Below are 20,548 nucleotides of genomic sequence, written 5' to 3'. Positions count from 1 at the left end.
ACCATTACCGCGGGTTTGAACTCACCAGGTTCAACTCAGAGACCAGAGCACAGAGGTCGTCCATTTCTGCTCTCTTGTTCAAGTTGGCCTCCTGCTTATTCTTCTTTGGCTTTCTACACTCAAAAGATTTGTGACCCACTCGGTCACAGTTGAAGCACTTCCCAGAGAACTTCTTCTTGCTGATGCCTCCTCTGGGTCCCATCATGGAAGACTTAGGGTTCTTCTGTTTCGAGCTTTGACGTGCTTGACCACGTTGACTTTCATAGTAGTCTGAGAGAACAACTTTCTCTCTGAACTCTTGTTGTCTTCTTTAATGCGAAGTCTAATAATGAGTTCCTCCACATTAATCTCCTTTCACTTGTGCTTCAGGTAGTTCTTGAAGTCCTTCCAGCTGGAAGGCAGCTTCTTAATGATAGCAGCCACCTGGAAGGTTTTACTCAAAACCATCCCTTCTGAGTGGATCTCGTGTAAGATCACTTAAAGCTCCTAGACTTGGCTGATCACCATCTTGGAGTCAATCATCTTGTAATCCAGGAATTGACCCACAATGAACTTCTTGGTCCCTACATCCTTCATCTTGTACTTCTTGTCCAGGGACTCCCATAGCTCCTTAGCCGTTCTCTTCATGCTATACAAAACATATAGCGAGTCGGCAAGGCAGTTGATGATGTAGTTTCGGCAAAGGAACTCAAAATGAGTCCATGTTTCCACTGCACTGATGGTTTGTGCATCAGCATCCTCAGTGCGCTTGGGAGGGTCCTCGGTTGAGAACCGAGCCAAATTGAGCGTGGTTAGGTAGAAGAGCATCTTCTGCTGCCATCTCTTCAAGTTCAATCCACCGAACTTCTCTAGCTTTTCGTCGTGACCGATTGACACAGTTCCAATCGCGGCGGAGGGGGTCTGCATGTGTTTAGTTTGGTTCACCTTAACATTTTGTTTTGTGGTCATCTCAACAGAATCAAATATGTTTCAAGATTGTTGGAAGACATGATTTGTTGTCAAAGATTTTCGGGGGCTTAGTTGAATTTAAATTACACGAAATAAATTTAACTTATCTGTTGAAATGACTTGAGCTGATAATCTCAAGCTGTCAGCAAGGGCTGGTATATGCCAAGTGTCGAACGAAGGTTGCACAGTGGTCGAGCGAGTTAGCTTCCGAGCAAGCTTGAGACTGGGCGAGCGTAGTGACCGAGCAAGCTTACAACCAATCGCGTGAGCAGAGAGACCGAGCGAGTTGAAGGTCGGCCGGGCAGCTTAGCCAAGCAAGCTTGGCTATTGAGTGCCGAGCGAGCTTGGCTATCGAGTGCTGAGCTAGATTAAGGTCGGTCGAGCAGATAGATTGAGCGAAGCAGCCAAGTGGTCGGTCGGGCAGAGAAGCAGAGCGACCAACTGAGCGAAAGTACGAGCGGCCGAGTGAATTGGAGGCCGGTTGGGCGAAGAGGCCAAGCGAGTTGGGGACTGGCTGGGGCGAAGAGGCCGAGTGAGCTGAGGCCGGCCAAGCGAAGAGGCCGAGTGAGCTGACTGACTAGGCGAGTTAGAGGCCAGTCGGGCGAAGACTAGAAAGCAACTGGACGAGCACGCTTCTGAGCGACCGGGCGGGCGAACATCTGAGCGAACCGAGGTCTATGATAAACATAGTTTCCTTGAAGCAAATTTGCCCCACCTCCCGCTGTGCTTCGATGCTTTCTCGGGACGTCTGTTTCCCAAGATACAATGATGAACCGTGATTCCACCAAGCACTAGTGGTCACGATGAACTGAGTAGTACCCGAACTATCATGGGTACTCCTCCGAGCAAAAGTTGCACGACAGAGGAGGAGGGAACGTAGGTGGAGAGCTTTTGCTGTTTTTCTAAGTGTGTAATATTTTGTCTACGATCGCAACCTCCTTATATAGGAGCTTACACCAATGACAAAGTTAATGATATATTGTTTAATGATCATTATTTGCTAGCTGTGTAACACCAACGCTTCACTTGACTGCATGCAATCCGGGCCATGGATTTGCACCCCCTGTGCACTCATACGTGAGAGAGAGCATCCCCCCATGTATTTATTCACATCGTCAATATATGTAAATCAATATAAACTAATCTATTTACCTTGGAACTCCCAACATGAGACTAATCCTATTCACAATGAAACTCAATCTCTTCCACCTCTTCTCCATGGATAAATCTCCCCCCCAAAAAAATAAATAAATAAATTCCACAGTAGTACGTCAGAGCTGGAGTTAATGGCAGCAGCTAAAGCAGTTGCGATGGATGCCAACTCCGAGCTCAACTGCAACAAACATGGTGCCGCAATGAATACGCCCAATTATTAGGTGTAAAAACTAGGCGATGGCCATTTATTACTGTCCTCCCCCCATTAACTTGCCTCACCTTCTTCCTTGGCTTCCTTTACCTCATCACGTCTATATATAATATAATATATTCACAAGCATTCCGTTCGGGTAGGGTGGGTCGTAACGAATCATTATTCCATCTTAATTATTTGATAAGTTAACCGTGCTAGCTAGCGCAACGGTATAATTACTAAATATAGAGTAAGGCAAGAGACTTTTTCTTCGGCATGTCCTTATTGACTTTATGATTTCCGTGAACTTTTGATCCATTTAAAGTGGGAGAGCCGTAGGAGCTCCTCAAATTTAGGCTGTCGTCACGGACGGACGTGAGTGGGAAGGCTTGGTCAATGGATAGTTTATTCCAATTTATTTGATAATGACAAATTAAGAGCGTGAAAAATGGGTTGTGTTTGGCAATCAATCTGAACGCGTTTCTAAGATTGAGAATTTCTTGTTCACGGAAAAAGGGTTGAGTAGTGACGGAAGATCTTTATTTCCAAGCGTGAGAATCCACAAGATACGCATTTCTCTCGATTGGGCAAATTTATAATTTTTTTTTCCTTAACCGAAAGAGATTCTAGATTATCTAATTTTCCAAGGAGATATGATATAATCCAACAAGAAAAAGGCAACGATTAATGTAGTTAATGGTATTGATATAACTATATTATTTGTGAAACGTCCTGAAACTTTTTTTTTTTTTTTTTTTTACACCACCCACAAAGCACAACTAGCATACACATGTAATATGAAACTAATCCCAAAAGCATATTATTCCATCAAACGAAAAAAAATCATCTTTCCCCACAAAGTATAGCAAAGAGAACTCGATACTCTTGAGACCACCAAGGCAATACCCTTTCTGTGGAAAAGAAAACATAAGCTCATCACTCCTAATATCCGGACAATGTCATGCGTCCATCTCGCCTCCTCGCCTACTCTGTCTGTAGACCCTCCATCATGCCCGGAGACACATCCTCACCTGAAATGTAGGCATCATGAGTCTACAACCCAGCAAGTGTTATTTCATGTGATAAAGCATGACATCCATAAAGTAATAGAAATAGGAGACTAAACCATAGAGACACACCCAGCATATTGCATATCAATGAAGGAAAATGTGGTAAGTAAAGTTCCTACACAGCTAAATAAGATGAATATTTCACATATCCGGTAACCACAGTCAGAGCCAGTCAACAGTCCCATGATCCTAGAGGTACCTCGTAGAGAACATGCATCCAGTCATATAGCCGAAGCTAACATAAATTCCAGTATCAGTCAAGTTTGGATGGGCCCTCCCCGGAGCTCATCCCGGGTCACCCATCCCGTACTGCTACCACATATGCTCATATTCAACCCACTAGCCACATAAAACTTAATCTAACCATAACATAATCCATAACTTCATCTCATTTCATAATATCCAGTAATCATGTCATTTCAACCTTAAAACTTCATATACATCAGCATAGACTTATTTAACAAATGAAGCTTGCAAAGCAAAAATCGATAAGGATAACAGTATACATGATAGTATATTAACAAGTGAAGCTTGCAATTCCAGTCAAATATATAATAAACAAAAGGAACAATAGAGTATGGCAGCTATCAATTCCACAAGAACTCTGTTATATCTCAACCCACCAACCGTGTTCCACTCAAAGGTTTCTCCCCAATACCACTTAAATAGATTATCAAGTTGATACTTATTTCCCAAGGTCTACCAAATTTCAAATCCAACATGCACAGCTTCATAACAAAGACGGGTATAAACACAAAGTTCTAGTAGTAAGGTAAGAATCGAAACCACTAAAAATATGTCCATTTAAAACCAAGCAAAACAAATCCAAATCTCAACAGAAATAAATCTTCAACTACTCAAACTAACAGGACATACCAAATCCCATAAACAACATAAAGACCACAAAAGCTTCGAGGTAAAAATCTCCACAGCGTAAAACTAGATCAACGCAAAAGTGCACAATTCACAACTGGCTTCTCTGTTGAACATTCTAACGAACAGGTAGCACGCAGCGCACAAACACTCATTCATCACAAAAAAACTCAAATCCAAAATCGATCCCAACTCGTTAATTAGCAGGCAAAACCATCAGTAGAGCATGACAAAGGATTCAACTCCTATACCAAAAACCAAAGTACTGCCCACCATACCAACAGCATATACGAACAGAATCGAGCAATATTTTCAGTCGAAACCTCAATCTAAAACACATCTCAGCCAAGAAGAAGCCACTCAGAAAAACATCAACAGGTAAAGTCAACTGAAAACATCTTCAACAAGAAAACGATTGGAAACACCTACAACTAGAAACAACCGAAGCATCCACAAGGAAACGAAACAAGCAGCATCATCTACAAGGAGAGAAATCATAACCGATGTAATCCATACCAAGTGCCTCACCTTCTCTAGGTCTTGCCCACCCTTCCATACCTTACGGATTTCAAACTATCACAGTGAAATGCACTTGCCTGCTCTTGCGCCTCCTTGTCCTTCCCGAGACCCCCGCGACTTCCACTGCGCGTCCTCGTTTTCCCCCGTCCGATCTGCTCCTCACGGTGGCGATCGGCTTCCAAATCCAGCACCGCCCTCAGCTTCCACAGCCGAAGAAATAGCTCCGCCGAGGGGTTGACGGCGCGTGAGGAGACGGAGGGTTGAGTTGTGGGGTGCCGGGTGATGCGGAGCAGGTTATAACTTTTTATACCTAGGGTTATTAAGTTGGCAATAACTTAGGTTATTAACTTAGGTGAGGGTGGCTAATGTACCCTTATTTGTTTCCCTAATGAGTGTCAATTTAGGTAGGTATAACCTCCTAATTAATTCCTTTTAATCTTATCATTTTGATCCTTCTAACCCTGTTGTACCAATTCATCTTCTAACCTCGTCACTATCCCCTCTTTTTATGGAAATTCAGTAATTTAAACCTCCCATTTATGCCCATGAAGCCTCATTCTGTTACTTTATTTAATAACCCCCCTAACTGAGGATTAGGGAGCCTTACAATTCTCCCCTCCTTATAAGAATTTCGTCCTCGAAATTTACTTACCAAATAAATCCGGATAGCGGTCGCGCATGTCTCGTTCCGTTTCCCAAGTGGTCTCCTCCATCTGCTGGTTTCCCCATAAAATCTTCACCATCTTGATCTCTTTGTTCCTCAATTTCCGTACTGGCGCTCAAGAATCTGTTTCGGGCATTCCTCGTAAGTCAGATCTGATGTCCACTGCATGGACTCATGTCCGACCACATGAGAGGGGTTAGATATGTATCGTCTGAGCATAGATACATGAAACACATTGTGTACCCCGGACAGATTTGGTGGTAGGGCAACCCTATAAGCTCGTGTTCCAATCCTGTCCAGAATCTCAAATGGCCCAATATACCTTGGACTGAGCTTCCCTTTCTTTCTGAACCTCAGTACCCCTTTCATTGGTGACACTTTAAGAAATACATGATCCCCAACTGAAAATTCCAAATCTCTTCGTCGCTGATCAGCATAATTCTTTTGACGACTTTGCGCTGCTTGCATTCTATTCCGAATCTTCTCCACTAGCTCCACTGTTTGGGTCACTATGTCTGGGCCCAGAACTGTCCTCTCGCCGACCTCATCCCAATATAACGGCGTTCTGCACTTCCTTCCATACAACGCCTCGTATGGGGCCATACCTATGGTTGCCTGATAACTATTATTATAAGTGAATTCTATCAGAGGAAGCTTTGACTCCCAGTTTCCCTTGAAATCCATCATACATGCTCGTAGCAGGTCCTCCAAAATCTGGATCACCCGTTCAGACTGGCCATCCGTCTGGGGATGGAAGGCAGTACTAAATGTCAACCTGGTACCCATTCCCCTCTGTAGACTTTCCCAGAATCCCGAGGTAAATTTTGGATCTCTGTTTGACACAATTTGAACTGGGATCCCATGTAGCCGCACTATTTCTCTTATGTATAGCTCTGCATATTGCGTCATTGTGAAGGTGGTTTTTACCGGTAGGAAATGTGCTGACTTGGTCAATCGGTCCACAATAACCCATACAGCGTTTGATCCCTTAGGAGTGGTTGGTAGATCCACCACGAAATCCATGGCAACTTCTTCCCACTTCCAGACAGGGATCGGAAGTGGCTCCAGCAGTCCTGCTGGCCTCTGATGCTCAGTCTTTACTTGTTGACATGTAAGGCATTCGTGCACCACCTTGACTATGTCCTTTTTCATACCTGGCCACCAATACAATAACTTCATATCCCTGTACATTTTTGTGCTCCCAGGATGTGTGGAATATGGGGTGTTATGCGCTTCATTCATGAGATCCTCTCGAAGTGTACCCATCTTAGGTACCCAGATGCGGTCCTTGTATCGCACAACTCCACCCACAGTAGAGTAAATAGCCTGCCCTTTTTCTTCATCTTTCCGCTTCCATTCTGTTAACTGTTGATCCACCATCTGTCCTTCTCGGATCTGATCTAGTAAATTTGACTTTACGACCAATGCTGACAATTTAAGCTGCTCCCTCGGCGCTACCACCTCTAAATTCAATCGTTGAAATTCTGATATCAACTGTTGTTGGCTGGTTAGTTGCGACAACATAGCGGATTTACGGCTTAAAGCATCAGCTACCACATTAGCCTTACCCGGATGATAGTTGATGTTACAGTCGTAATCCTTCACTAACTCCAGCCACCGTCTCTGTCTCATATTTAATTCCTTCTGTGTGAAAAAATATTTCAAACTCTTGTGGTCTGTGTAGATCTCACATCGTTCCCCGTAAAGATAGTGCCTCCAGATCTTTAGAGCAAATATAACCGCCGCTAGCTCCAAATCATGGGTGGGATAGTTTTGCTCGTGTACCTATAACTGACGTGAAGCATACGCAATGACCTTCCCATTCTGCATTAGCACAGCTCCCAGTCCAGTTTTGGAGGCGTCAGTGTACACCACAAACCGTCCAGAACCATCCGGGATCGTAAGCACTGGTGACGTCGTCAATCTTCCTTTCAACTCCTCAAAGCTTTTCTTGCACCGATCTGTCCATTCATATCTTACCCCCTTCTTAGTCAGCGAGGTCAGCGGCAAGGCAATCTGGGAAAAATTCTGGATGAACCTTCGATAGTAACCTGCCAGCCCCAAGAAACTCCGTATCTCAGAAGCATTCTTTGGCGTGTCCCAATTCCGGATTGCCTCAACTTTGGCCGGATCCACTTCTATCCCGTTCCCTGAGACAATGTGCCCTAGGAATGGAATCTGATTCAGCCAAAAGTCACACTTGCTAAATTTGGCATACAAACGATGATCCTTCAACGTCTGTAGCACCGTGGTTAAATGCAGACGATGTTCTTGGCAATTTCGAGAGTAAATTAATATATCGTCAATGAAGACAATAACAAACTGGTCCAAGTAGGAGTGAAATACCCGATTCATCAAGTCCATAAATGCTGCTGGGGCATTTGTGAGTCCGAATGGCATAACCAGGAACTCGTAATGCCCGTATCGGGTTCTGAATGCTGTTTTGTGCACATTTTCCGCCTTTACCTTCATCTGATGATACCCTGATCGCAAATCAATTTTTGAAAACACTGTTGCTCCCTGTAACTGGTCGAACAGGTCATCGATCCTGGGCAATGGGTACTTGTTCTTGATTGTCACTCGATTCAGCTCCAGGTAATCAATGCACAGTCGCATGGTCCCATCTTTCTTGCGTACGAATAACACCGGAGCTCCCCATGGTGACACGCTCGGTCGTATAAAACCCTTATCCAGCAATTCCTGCAACTGCCCCTTCAACTCTTTCATTTCGGTAGGCGCCAACCGGTAAGGTGCTTTTGACACCGGCGTAGTCCCCGGTACTAGTTCTATTCCGAATTCCACCTCCCGAGTCGGGGGTAGACCTGTAACATCCTCTGGAAACACCTCTGAGAAGTCTCGGGCTATTTCTACTTCCTCCAAACTTGGTCGTTGTGTCCCCGACTTAACCGAGATGTGAACTAAAAGCCCCTCACATCCCTTGCTTAGCATTCGTCGAGCTTTGCACATGGAGATCATGTGGGGAACAACTATCTGTGAAGCTGCTTGAAAAATGAGGAGTTTTTCATTTGGTAGCTTCAACTTAACCGTCCGCTGTTTACAATCGATGACTGCCTCGTGCTGAACCAGCCAATCGATGCCAAGGATCACATCAAACTCTGTCATTTCCAACACGATGAACCTCGCGCCCACCATATGATCTTGCATCATCATCTGACAGTTCCTTACCATCCTGTTGCTATGCAATTCCTCCCATGACGGTAATGAAACACTATATCCCGCAACCATTCGTTCAGGTATAATGCCCAGTTTTGTGAGGTAAGCCTCAGATATAAAGGAATGTGTAGCTCCGGAATCTATTAATACACGGGCTAGAATATTGGCGATATAAATCATACCTGTGATAATAGCTGTGTCCAGGTCCACCTGCTCTTGAGTCATCGCAAATACTCTCCCTTTGGTTGGCTCCATGAGCAGTGGACATTCTCTTGCGAAGTGTCCTGACTTCTTACACATATAGCAAGCATCTGTACCCGTCAAACACTGCCCAGCGTGAATCTTCTCGCACTTGGAACAGCGAACCTTGTTTTCAGCCCTGACACCAGAGCCTTCAGCTGCTTGTGTCTTCTGAATTTGCTGCCGCGGCTGCGCCTGCTTAAATGACTGCTTTCCTAGATTTTGACCAGGAACTGACCTCTTCTTTCCCGGCTCCTGCTGATCCCGTCCCTGATAACTAAATCTCTTGTTCTGAGCTTCCTTGACCATGTCATTTCTGTCTCTTTCGGACATCAGTGCTTGGTCAACTGCCCCTCTGAATGTGGTGACCCGACTCAGCCTGACATCATGGCGAATAGTCGGCCTCAACCCTTCGGTGAAGTGCTTCAATTCTTCGACTGGTTGGCTGGTAATCATAGGTACGAAATAACGTCCTCTTTCGAACCTCCTGACATACTCCGCCACCGTCATATCTCCCTGACGAAGCTCCAAGAATTCCCGTGCCAGTCGTGTCCTGTTGTCAACTGTGAAATACTTCCCATAGAATACCTCCTTAAAATCAGCCCAAGTCAAAATAGTCAGATCTACAGTCAGCCGCGCACCCTCCCACCATACTCGAGCATCATCCCGGAGCATGAATATCGCACACCTGACCTTGTCCGCATCTGTGAGCTGCATGAAGTCAAATATCGTTTCCAGAGACCGAATCCATCCCTCTGCAGCGATTGGGTCTGTGGTGCCTTTAAACTCCGTCGGTCCAAGCTCCCGAAACTGCTTGTAGACTGGTTGCGTACTAGGTGTAGAACGTCTGGAGGTGCTCCCCTGCTCCCTAGCCTGCAATATTTGTTGAATCTGTTCCCCATGAATACGGTTCTGCTCATGTAGAAGTGCAGTAAGTCCTTCCAGAAACTGGTTGTTCTGACCATCCATCTCCCCGTTATTGTTGTTCCTTCTACCAGCCATATCCTGTACAATTTTTGATTAAATCTCATTCATATCCCATAATTACATATCAGTATATCCATCATAGTATGACTAAGCTATCGCATTAAATACAGAATTAAAATAATGTAGATCTTACAAACTGTTGGCTGAAGTAGTCGAGTTCCTGACGAGATGGCTAGCGCATGATGTCCCTTAGGAGTGTCGCTCTGATACCAACTGAAACGTCCTGAAACTTTTTTTTTTTTTTTTTTTTACACCACCCACAAAGCACAACTAGCATACACATGTAATATGAAACTAATCCCAAAAGCATATTATTCCATCAAACGAAAAAAAATCATCTTTCCCCACAAAGTATAGCAAAGAGAACTCAATACTCTTGACACCACCAAGGCAATACCCTTTCTGTGGAAAAGAAAACATAAGCTCATCACTCCTAATATCCGGACAATGTCATGCGTCCATCTCGCCTCCTCGCCTACTCCGTCTGTAGACCCTCCATCATGCCCGGAGACACATCCTCACCTGAAATGTAGGCATCATGAGTCTACAACCCAGCAAGTGTTATTTCATGTGATAAAGCATGACATCCATAAAGTAATAGAAATAGGAGACTAAACCATAGAGACACACCCAGCATATTGCATATCAATGAAGGAAAATGTGGTAAGTAAAGTTCCTACACAGCTAAATAAGATGAATATGTCACATATCCGGTAACCACAGTCAGAGCCAGTCAACAGTCCCATGATCCTAGAGGTACCTCGTAGAGAACATGCATCCAGTCATATAGCCGAAGCTAACATAAATTCCAGTATCAGTCAAGTTTGGATGGGCCCTCCCCGGAGCTCATCCCGAGTCACCCATCCCGTACTGCTACCACATATGCTCATATTCAACCCACTAGCCACATAAAACTTAATCTAACCATAACATAATCCATAACTTCATCTCATTTCATAATATCCAGTAATCATGTCATTTCAACCTTAAAACTTCATATACATCAGCATAGACTTATTTAACAAATGAAGCTTGCAAAGCAAAAATCGATAAGGATAACAGTATACATGATAGTATATTAACAAGTGAAGCTTGCAATTCCAGTCAAATATATAATAAACAAAAGGAACAATAGAGTATGGCAGCTATCAATTCCACAAGAACTCTGTTATATCTCAACCCACCAACCGTGTTCCACTTAAAGGTTTCTCCCCAATACCACTTAAATAGATTATCAAGTTGATACTTATTTCCCAAGGTCTACCAAATTTCAAATCCAACATGCACAGCTTCATAACAGAGACGGGTATAAACACAAAGTTCTAGTAGTAAGGTTAGAATCGAAACCACTAAAAATCTGTCCATTTAAAACCAAGCAAAACAAATCCAAATCTCAACAGAAATAAATCTTCAACTACTCAAACTAACAGGACATACCAAATCCCATAAACAACATAAAGACCACAAAAGCTTCGAGGTAAAAATCTCCACAGCGTAAAATTAGATCAACGCAAAAGTGCACAATTCACAACTGGCTTCTCTGTTGAACATTCTAACGAACAGGTAGCACGCAGCGCACAAACACTCATTCATCACAAAAAACTCAAATCCAAAATCGATCCCAACTCGTTAATTAGCAGGCAAAACCATCAGTAGAGCATGACAAAGGATTCAACTCCTATACCAAAAACCAAAGTACTGCCCACCATACCAACAGCATATACAAACAGAATCGAGCAATATTTTCAGTCGAAACCTCAATCTAAAACACATCTCAGCCAAGAAGAAGCCACTCAGAAAAACATCAACAGGTAAAGTCAACTGAAAACATCTTCAACAAGAAAACGATTGGAAACACCTACAACTAGAAACAACCGAAGCATCCACAAGGAAACGAAACAAGCAGCATCATCTACAAGGAGAGAAATCATAACCGATGTAATCCATACCAAGTGCCTCACCTTCTCTAGGTCTTGCCCACCCTTCCATACCTTACGGATTTCAAACTATCACAGTGAAATGCACTTGCCTGCTCTTGCGCCTCCCTGTCCTTCCCGAGACCCCCGCGACTTCCACTGCGCGTCCTCGTTTTCCCTCGTCCGATCTGCTCCTCACGGTGGCGATCGGCTTCCAAATCCAGCACCGCCCTCAGCTTCCACAGCCGAAGAAATAGCTCCGCCGAGGGGTTGACGGCGCGTGAGGAGACGGAGGGTTGAGTTGTGGGGTGCCGAGTGATGCGGAGCAGGTTATAACTTTTTATACCTAGGGTTATTAAGTTGGCAATAACTTAGGTTATTAACTTAGGTGAGGGTGGCTAATGTACCCTTATTTGTTTCCCTAATGAGTGTCAATTTAGGTAGGTATAACCTCCTAATTAATTCCTCTTAATCTTATCATTTTGATCCTTCGAATCCTGTTGTACCAATTCATCTTCTAACCTCGTCACTATCCTCTCTTTTTATGGAAATTCAGTAATTTAAACCTCCCATTTATGTCCATGAAGCCTCATTCTGTTACTTTATTTAATAACCTCCCTAACTGGGGATTAGAGAGCCTTACAATTTGTTTGTCTATTTTTTTTTATTTTAATATCACTATTTAATGTTTTGAACCAATTAATTTTGGAGAGATCAAGTTAGCCCCATGAAAATTTAGTACAGGTGACCAGAGAAAATTTAAAAATATAGTTAATGCTACTTAGTTTAAGTATAATTTTCTTTTTTAATTTTTATAAAGTCTTTAATCGTACTGTTGACTTTGATTGTGTTGTTTTAAGTGCTCTTGTGTCTTCATTTTTTTCGTCTTTGTTTATTCTCTTGTTACGACTATCTACCTAAATTTGGCTTAACCGACTACTAGAATATTTGGCTCTCTATTTAATTTGGCATCTCAAAAAGTCATAAATTAAATTTTATATAAAAAATTATTTAAAAAAATTAATATTTTATTTGAAAAAAAATTAAATCTGCCGTTGTCGGTCCAGTACGAATGAAAAAAAGGAGAGAATTTTCTTTTTAAAAAAATAAAAAAACATTAAAGGTCTAAAAAAAAATTGCCTAGGGAGACAACCCTATGTATGACTTACTAGTCATGGATTTGATTTTTTCGGGATGATTTAGTAGCTAGTGCATGAGATGCTGTCAACTTGAGATTTGGAATTCGAATCTCAACATAGCCGAGGTATATATCTATCTCATGTGTCAGTTGCTATTTCAATAACTAGTAATTACTCGTGATTTATCTTTTTCGTGTTGACCTTAGGACGATTGGTGGAGACGCTCAAGACGAGTGCAATCGTCTTTTACTAACTAGTAGTCATGGATTTGAGACATAGAAATAACCTCCTATACTACAGAGTAAAACTACATATATTAGATCATTTTTTTGGATTTTGACGAAAGCTACGTGTACTATATTTTTATTTTATTTTTGAAATGAAAAATTATTTTTTTTTTCCAAATTAAGGTGTGAAAATATGTTTTTAAAAAAAAAAAATTTTTTTTTAATAGATGAATTAAAGGTCAGATGAATTTAGTGCCTTCTACCAAAAAAAAATAAAATGTAAAACACCCTCAAAAAGAAGATTAAAAAGTTGCTGATGAGATATTGACGTCATCACGATGTGTACTCTTCTTCTTGGTTTTTTTGGTTGGCCCCTGCCTTGTATTTTCAAGTTTATTATCCTCCTTAACCATGGCAGCTTAAGTGGGATTGTTAGTGTGAAGTAAATGCTGGTCGTTGGAACTTCCAAGTGGCTTTTAATGCAACAAAGCCACTTGGAGTTGCGATGGATGCAAACTCCGAACTCAACTGCAACAAACATGGTGCCGCAATGAATACGCCCAATTATTAAGTGTAAAAACTAGGCGATGGCCATTTATTACTGTCCTCCCCCCACTAACTTGCCTCACCTTCTTCCTTGGCTTCCTTTACCTCATCACGTCTATATATAATATAATATATTCACAAGCATTCCGTTCGAGTAGGGTGGGTCGTAGCGAATCATTATTCCATCTTAATTATTTGATAAGTTAACCGTGCTAGCTAGCGCAACGGTATAATTACTAAATATAGAGTAAGGCAAGAGACTTTTTCTTCGGCATGTCCTTATTGACTTTATGATTTCCGTGAACTTTTGATCCATTTAAAGTGGGAGAGCCGTAGGAGCTCCTCAAATTTAGGCTGTCGTCACGGACGGACGTGAGTGGGAAGGCTTGGTCAATGGATAGTTTATTCCAATTTATTTGATAATGACAAATTAAGAGCGTGAAAAATGGGTTGTGTTTGGCAATCAATCTGAACGATACGCGTTTCTCTCGATTGGGCAAATTTATAATTTTTTTTTTCCTTAACCGAAAGAGATTCTAGATTATCTAATTTTCCAAGGAGATATGATACAATCCAACAAGAAAAAGGCAACGATTAATGTAGTTAATGGTATTGATATAACTATATTATTTGTTTGTCTATTTTTTTTATTTTAATATCACTATTTAATGTTTTGAACCAATTAATTTTGGAGAGATCAAGTTAGCCCCATGAAAATTTAGTACAGGTGACCAAAGAAAATTTAAAAATATAGTTAATGCTACTTAGTTTAAGTATAATTTTCTTTTTTAATTTTTATAAAGTCTTTAATCGTACTGTTGACTTTGATTGTGTTGTTTTAAGTGCTCTTGTGTCTTCATTTTTTTCGTCTTTGTTTATTCTCTTGTTACGACTATCTACCTAAATTTGGCTTAACCGACTACTAGAATATTTGGCTCTCTATTTAATTTGGCATCTCAAAAAGTCATAAATTAAATTTTATATAAAAAATTATTTAAAAAAATTAATATTTTATTTGAAAAAAAATTAAATCTGCCGTTGTCGGTCCAGTACGAATGAAAAAACAGGAGAGAATTTTCTTTTTAAAAAAATAAAAAAACATTAAAGGTCTAAAAAAAAAAATTGCCTAGGGAGACAACCCTATGTATGACTTATTAGTCATGGATTTAATTTTTTCGGGATGATTTAGTAGCTAGTGCATGAGATGCTGTCAACTTGAGATTTGGAATTCGAATCTCAACATAGCCGAGGTATATATCTATCTCATGTGTCAGTTGCTATTCCAATAACTAGTAATTACTCATGATTTATCTTTTTCGTGTTGACCTTAGGACGATTGGTGGAGACGCTCAAGACGAGTGCAATCGTCTTTTACTAACTAGTAGTCATGGATTTGAGACATAGAAACAACCTCCTATACTACATAGTAAAATTACATATATTAGATCATTTTTTTGGATTTTGACGAAAGCTACGTGCACTATATTTTTATTTTATTTTTGAAATGAAAAACTATTTTTTTTCCAAATTAAGGTGTGAAAATATGTTTTTTTTAAAAAAATACCTTTTTTTTAATAGATGAATTAAAGGTCAGATGAATTTAGTGCCTTCTACCAAAATAAAATAAAATGTAAAACACCCTCAAAAAGAAGATTAAAAAGTTGCTGATGAGATGTTGACGTCATCACGATGTGTACTCTTCTTCTTGTTTTTTTTGGTTGGCCCCTGCCTTGTATTTTCAAGTTTATTATCCTCCTTAACCATGGCAGCTTAAGTGGGATTGTTAGTGTGAAGTAAATGCTGGTCGTTGGAACTTCCAAGTGGCTTTTAATGCTCTCTCGATATTTGGTTCGGTCATCCCAAGATCAAATTAATAGTTTAAGGGTAATACTAAATGATCAGTATGCACCGGTCAGCATATATTTTTTTTTTAATTTTTAAAATTATTATTAAATATTTCTAAATAATATTATATTTTATAAGTCCATTATATACTTTTTCACCTATTTCTATATTTAATTTCAAAAATAAATCTTATCTCACTCTTGAATTTTTAAATATTTTTATTTTTTTTCAAAATCAGAAAATGGTCAATTCAGGCCCATTAATTGAATTTAATAGCAAAGAAAACCAAATAACGAATCTGGAGTCTTTAGACTGATAAGAGTTCCACCACAGCTGTGAGTTGCCAATAAATAGCAGCCTTGTGCTTGCAACTTGGAGCAGTTCTTACAACTCTCTCTCTCTCTCTCTCTCTCTCTCACTTCTTCACCTGAAGCTTTTGGCGAGAGGAAGAAGAGACAGAAAAAAAATGGCCAGGGAAGGGGAGAATGGTGCAAGGCAAGAGAGGTACATGGAAGAGGGAGGTGGCGTTAATGGGAGAGATGAGAGTGCTATTCCTGAGCACGGATATGGCAGCTCCCCTGACACTGACAGAGGCTGTGGCCTCTCCTTGTCTGTTCCCTTCTTGCAGAAGGTGATGCTTTCTCCATGCTTCGCTTTTCCTCTTCTCTTTATCAACAAGTTCCACATGGAAAAAAAATCATGTTTTATTTCATCTTGAGCTACTATTATTCTTGAGACAGGGTCATGGGGCACAAGAGGTGGAGAACAAGTTTGAAACAACTTGTTCCTTTTCTATAACTTGTCTAAATCTTCTGTTTCTTTGCTTTGATTATCTTGTGTGTGACTAGTAAACGACCGAAACATTAAAATGATACAAAAAAATAATCAAGAATTGGCTTTAGAGAGATAGATTGACCTCAATTGCATTTTTTTTTTCAAAGTTGACTCATGGTTGGCTTCTGTGGAGCTTTTCAGAAAAGCAATTCTTACAAGAAACAGATGGAAAACTACTCCATCATTATTATGTAAACTGCGTAGTAATTAGCAGGCCCACAATGATTAATACATTAGATGACTTTCAAACCATGATTTTCCTTTTTTCCAATGAAAAACACATTCTAGCTTCAAGCACAGTTTCACCGCTTGAAGTATCAATTATGGACATTAACTCGGCTGGTGTGCAAACATAAAAGTAAATACACTTTATTATCATCATCATTGTTGTAGAATGAGTTTTGGGATTATCAGAGAGGACTTGTATGGAAGAACCAAGTCTACTTGATGCAGCAATCCTGTGTGATCCATAGTATCTGACATTTGAGCAACACTAAGAGCATCTCCAATGCAAAATTTTTGGAGAGGTTTGTGAAATCAAGAAGCTGAACAAAAAAAAAAAGAGGTTTGAGTGGGATTAGTAATTAAAGAAACTATATATATATATATACACTATAACTCATTAGTGATCTAAGGATCGGAGATGCCCTAAAGAAATGTGTTCTTTGTTTGGCAAAATTCTTATAGGTGATTGCTGAAATTTTCGCAACCTACTTCCTCATATTCGCGGGCTGTGCTTCGGTCACCGTTAACCTGAGCAAGGGAATGATCACCTTCCCTGGCATATGTGTCGTGTGGGGACTTGCCGTCATGGTCATGGTCTACTCTGTTGGTCACATCTCCGGTGCCCACCTGAATCCTGCCGTCACCATTGCCTTTGCTACATGCAGGAGGTTCCCATGGAAACAGGTCTCCTACTTTAAACACACCCCATCTTCATGTTCAAGTATCTTACTTTCTTCTATCATTGAATCAATTCAGGTGCCGGCTTTTGTAGTAGCTCAGCTTCTGGGGGCAACCCTTGCGAGTGGAACGCTGCGTCTGATGTTCGGGGGGCGGCACGAACACTTCCCGGGTACAATACCGACAGGCTCTGACATGCAATCTCTTGTGCTCGAGTTCATCATCTCATTCTACCTGATGTTTGTCATCTCTGGAGTGGCAACCGACAACAGAGCTGTAAGTGTTGATGCTTCAACTCTCGAGTCAAAAACGATACAATTAAGTAACAATATCGATCACTATCAGATAGCCAAAGTAGCTTTCCTTCCATGTCATTTTGATTCGGTCAAATTCTTGTTCTTAAATTGTCATCTCTGGTGTTCAGATTGGAGAATTGGCAGGTCTTGCAGTTGGTGCTACAATATTATTAAATGTTCTCATTGCCGGGTATGTAACGTATGCATCAAATTGTTTAAAAAGACTTGAAAATTTAAGAAATAATTGTGGCTATATCTTGTTCACAGTCCTATATCGGGTGCATCGATGAATCCCGCGAGGACCATTGGGCCAGCGATCGTGGCAAACCGGTGGACAGGGATCTGGGTCTACATCGTTGGACCAGTTTGTGGAACTATAGCCGGGGCATGGGCTTATAATCTCATCCGCTTCACCAACAAGCCACTTCGCGAGATCACTAAGAGTGGGTCTTTCCTCAAGAGCTCAAGGAACAACTCCACTTGATCCGACTTGCCAAGAGAAACATAAATAGCTATTCTATCCGTGTGCTTCCTAGTGTCAAATAGATATGAAGTATGAATAGAGTAATTAGTGAAGTATGTTGATCCCCCTAAGTAACAATTCTCCTTAGGTTTTTGAGAATGAATGTGATTAAAATTCTAATGCTTACACTCTTAATGAGTTCAGTGGAGAATTTTATTGTTAAAACTTATGCATGCAATTGGGTTTTGTTCTTTTGTGTGGGATTATCTTTTAACTATTCCATACACTTGCGCACTTAAACAAAAGGCTAATATGAGCAAGAAGATAAAAAACAAAGGCAAGTTTTGGTATTAGAGATATGAATGTAGAGTGTAGAAGTAGAAGGTTTTTTATTGTTTTAGGTACGGGATTGAATGTGATGACGACTTGAGTCCGGTTAAAAAGAGGGCACTTTATTATTTGATGAAGGGGATCAAATGTGATGACGACTACCTTTCAATGACAAATCTCGTGCACAATGCAAAAATAATAGATTTGCTAGATGCTCGAGAGTGCATATATATATATATGCTTGTTCTGGTCACGAATATACACAACAAAAACTAAGAAATAAACAAATAATGTACTATATGTGGCAGAAAGGGGATTCGTTCACTCCAGTGTCCCCACCAATTTATCTTTAGGTCAACACGGAAGAGGTAAATCATAAGTGATTACTAGCCATTAGTGCATGTGGCAAAGCATGGGGGGAGGCATGCTCGGACACGCTGAATTTTTATCCCAAGACCTCATGTGATAATACCTTATTTCTTAACCACCACATCATCCCGAGGGGACAACAAATAATGTACTATAGCACAATGATTTAACATAATCTAAAGACTCTTTTGTTAACCAATAACCCTAAGAGATGTCGATTTTTAAAATTTTCACAATCCAATATAGCACAAGCTCATTAAATCACCTAGACTTGTCAATTACTGCCATACTCCTATTGTTGCTAATTAAAGGATTTAGACTTATCATATTTACTCCACACCACCAAAAGGTTCCTAAGACTCTCTTAGTTCAAACCATATCATGATTTTAAAATTATAGACATTATATGATCATCAGGGAATTTTAGACAAAATTCCCAGATAATTATCTTAAGGTCGTGAAGATTTTAAAATTCACATCTATCATTTTAGGCTATGGAATCTATGCTTGGTTACACTCAGAAGGCTTCCAAGTGTATAATAATCCTAATTTGAAGTGATTTTGAGGTTTCCAAAATTATTAACAAGTCTTGGTCAAAACTCGTTGATAACTCTACAATATCTAGAACTTCAAAATCTTGACATAGTCTGACTAGAAGAGTGTTAGAAACCTTTGATGGTTGGTGAGCAAGTACGATAGACCTAAATCCTTTAATAAGTTTATATTAAATTGTCTTAAGATTATGAAGATTTTAAAAATTCATATATCTCAATTTAAGCTATAGAATTTAGGTCTAAGAGCATGATTACACTCACGAGACTCCTAGGAGTGTAATGACTATGATTTTAAATGATTATGAGGTCTCTGAAAACATTAAAAAATTTTGATCAAAATTCGTTGATAATCTTAGGTACTTCAGAAACACTTCTAGTTGAGTTCATTACACTCTTTATATCATCTTGAGTGTAATCCTGCTTTCATACATGGATTTCATAACTTAAATGAAGAACTATGAGTTTGTAAAATTGACCTAGTGAGCTGTGTAATGGTCTTGCCACAGCACAAAAGTTTAGTATATGACTAATGAGTTATGGGTAGCCAACTGTTGATCACAAATATAATACTAAATTTAGAATTTAATTAATACGTTCAATATTAGTTAATTGCTGGTGAATGAGCAATCAAATGCTGATTGATTTGTCTGAAAATTATGAAGAAAGTTAGTTGGGTATATAACTTTTGGGTTGACTATGTGAAAACCTTACTTTATTATGTAATACAAGAAATGTTAGTGTCGAGCAAGGGAAGGGGTCCTCGGTGTCGACCCTCTGACGCTCAAGTCAGTCATCGGAAAAATAGAAGAAAGTGGAGCAACAGTAAACACATACATAAATAGTGAATAATGCGTACCTCCGTCAATGCATAGACCCTCCTTTATATAGCACTCCAGTGGGCGACGTGTACGTGTCTCAAGGTGCGGGCATACTTCCCTAATCATCCTATGAAAGGGCCTATCAGGAAAGTGTCTCTGACACCCACCTTTGGCGATCTTGTTGGTTCTCTAGCGTTGACTGTCCTGATTTTGACCTCCACGTTAGCTGCTATCTCTGCCCTTAACCCGCACTTAGTAGGCCCCCCTTTATCACCACATCACATATCTTCCCCTCAAGTCTAGTTGAAGAAGGCTGGAAGTCCAACTGCCTGGACAAGTAGTGTCTTGGGTGGCTTTCACATCCGATCGGACATTCTAGGTTCAGACACGCCACTCTGCTACCTTGCTTCCATGGGTTTAGATCCGCTGCGCAACTATCATATGACATGAGTTTATAGTTGACGCTGATTATGTCTTAGTCCTAG

At 40.5% G+C, this 20,548-nt stretch overlaps 1 protein-coding gene across 2 annotated transcripts; it reads left to right on the top strand.

Moving 5' to 3' along the window:
* The first annotated feature begins 15,860 nt into the window (after positions 1–15,860).
* LOC122045670 (aquaporin NIP1-1-like) lies at positions 15,861–18,217 on the top strand. Of its 2 annotated transcripts, XM_042605993.1 has the most exons (5): positions 15,864–16,127; positions 17,018–17,239; positions 17,312–17,509; positions 17,658–17,719; positions 17,797–18,217. In XM_042605993.1, exons 1-5 carry the CDS (start codon positions 15,963–15,965, stop codon positions 18,011–18,013), a joined length of 864 nt encoding a protein of 287 aa, XP_042461927.1. In that variant the 5' UTR covers positions 15,864–15,962; the 3' UTR covers positions 18,014–18,217. The 2 variants fall into 2 exon arrangements, with proteins under 2 accessions (XP_042461926.1, XP_042461927.1); XM_042605992.1 differs by having other exon boundaries at positions 15,861–16,127; positions 17,018–17,509.
* The last annotated feature ends 2,331 nt before the right edge of the window (positions 18,218–20,548 follow it).

Source organism: Zingiber officinale, chromosome 2B, assembly GCF_018446385.1.
Source record: "Zingiber officinale cultivar Zhangliang chromosome 2B, Zo_v1.1, whole genome shotgun sequence".
Taxonomy (NCBI): Eukaryota; Viridiplantae; Streptophyta; class Magnoliopsida; order Zingiberales; family Zingiberaceae; genus Zingiber; species Zingiber officinale.
This window is presented reverse-complemented; position numbering and strand designations above follow the sequence as displayed.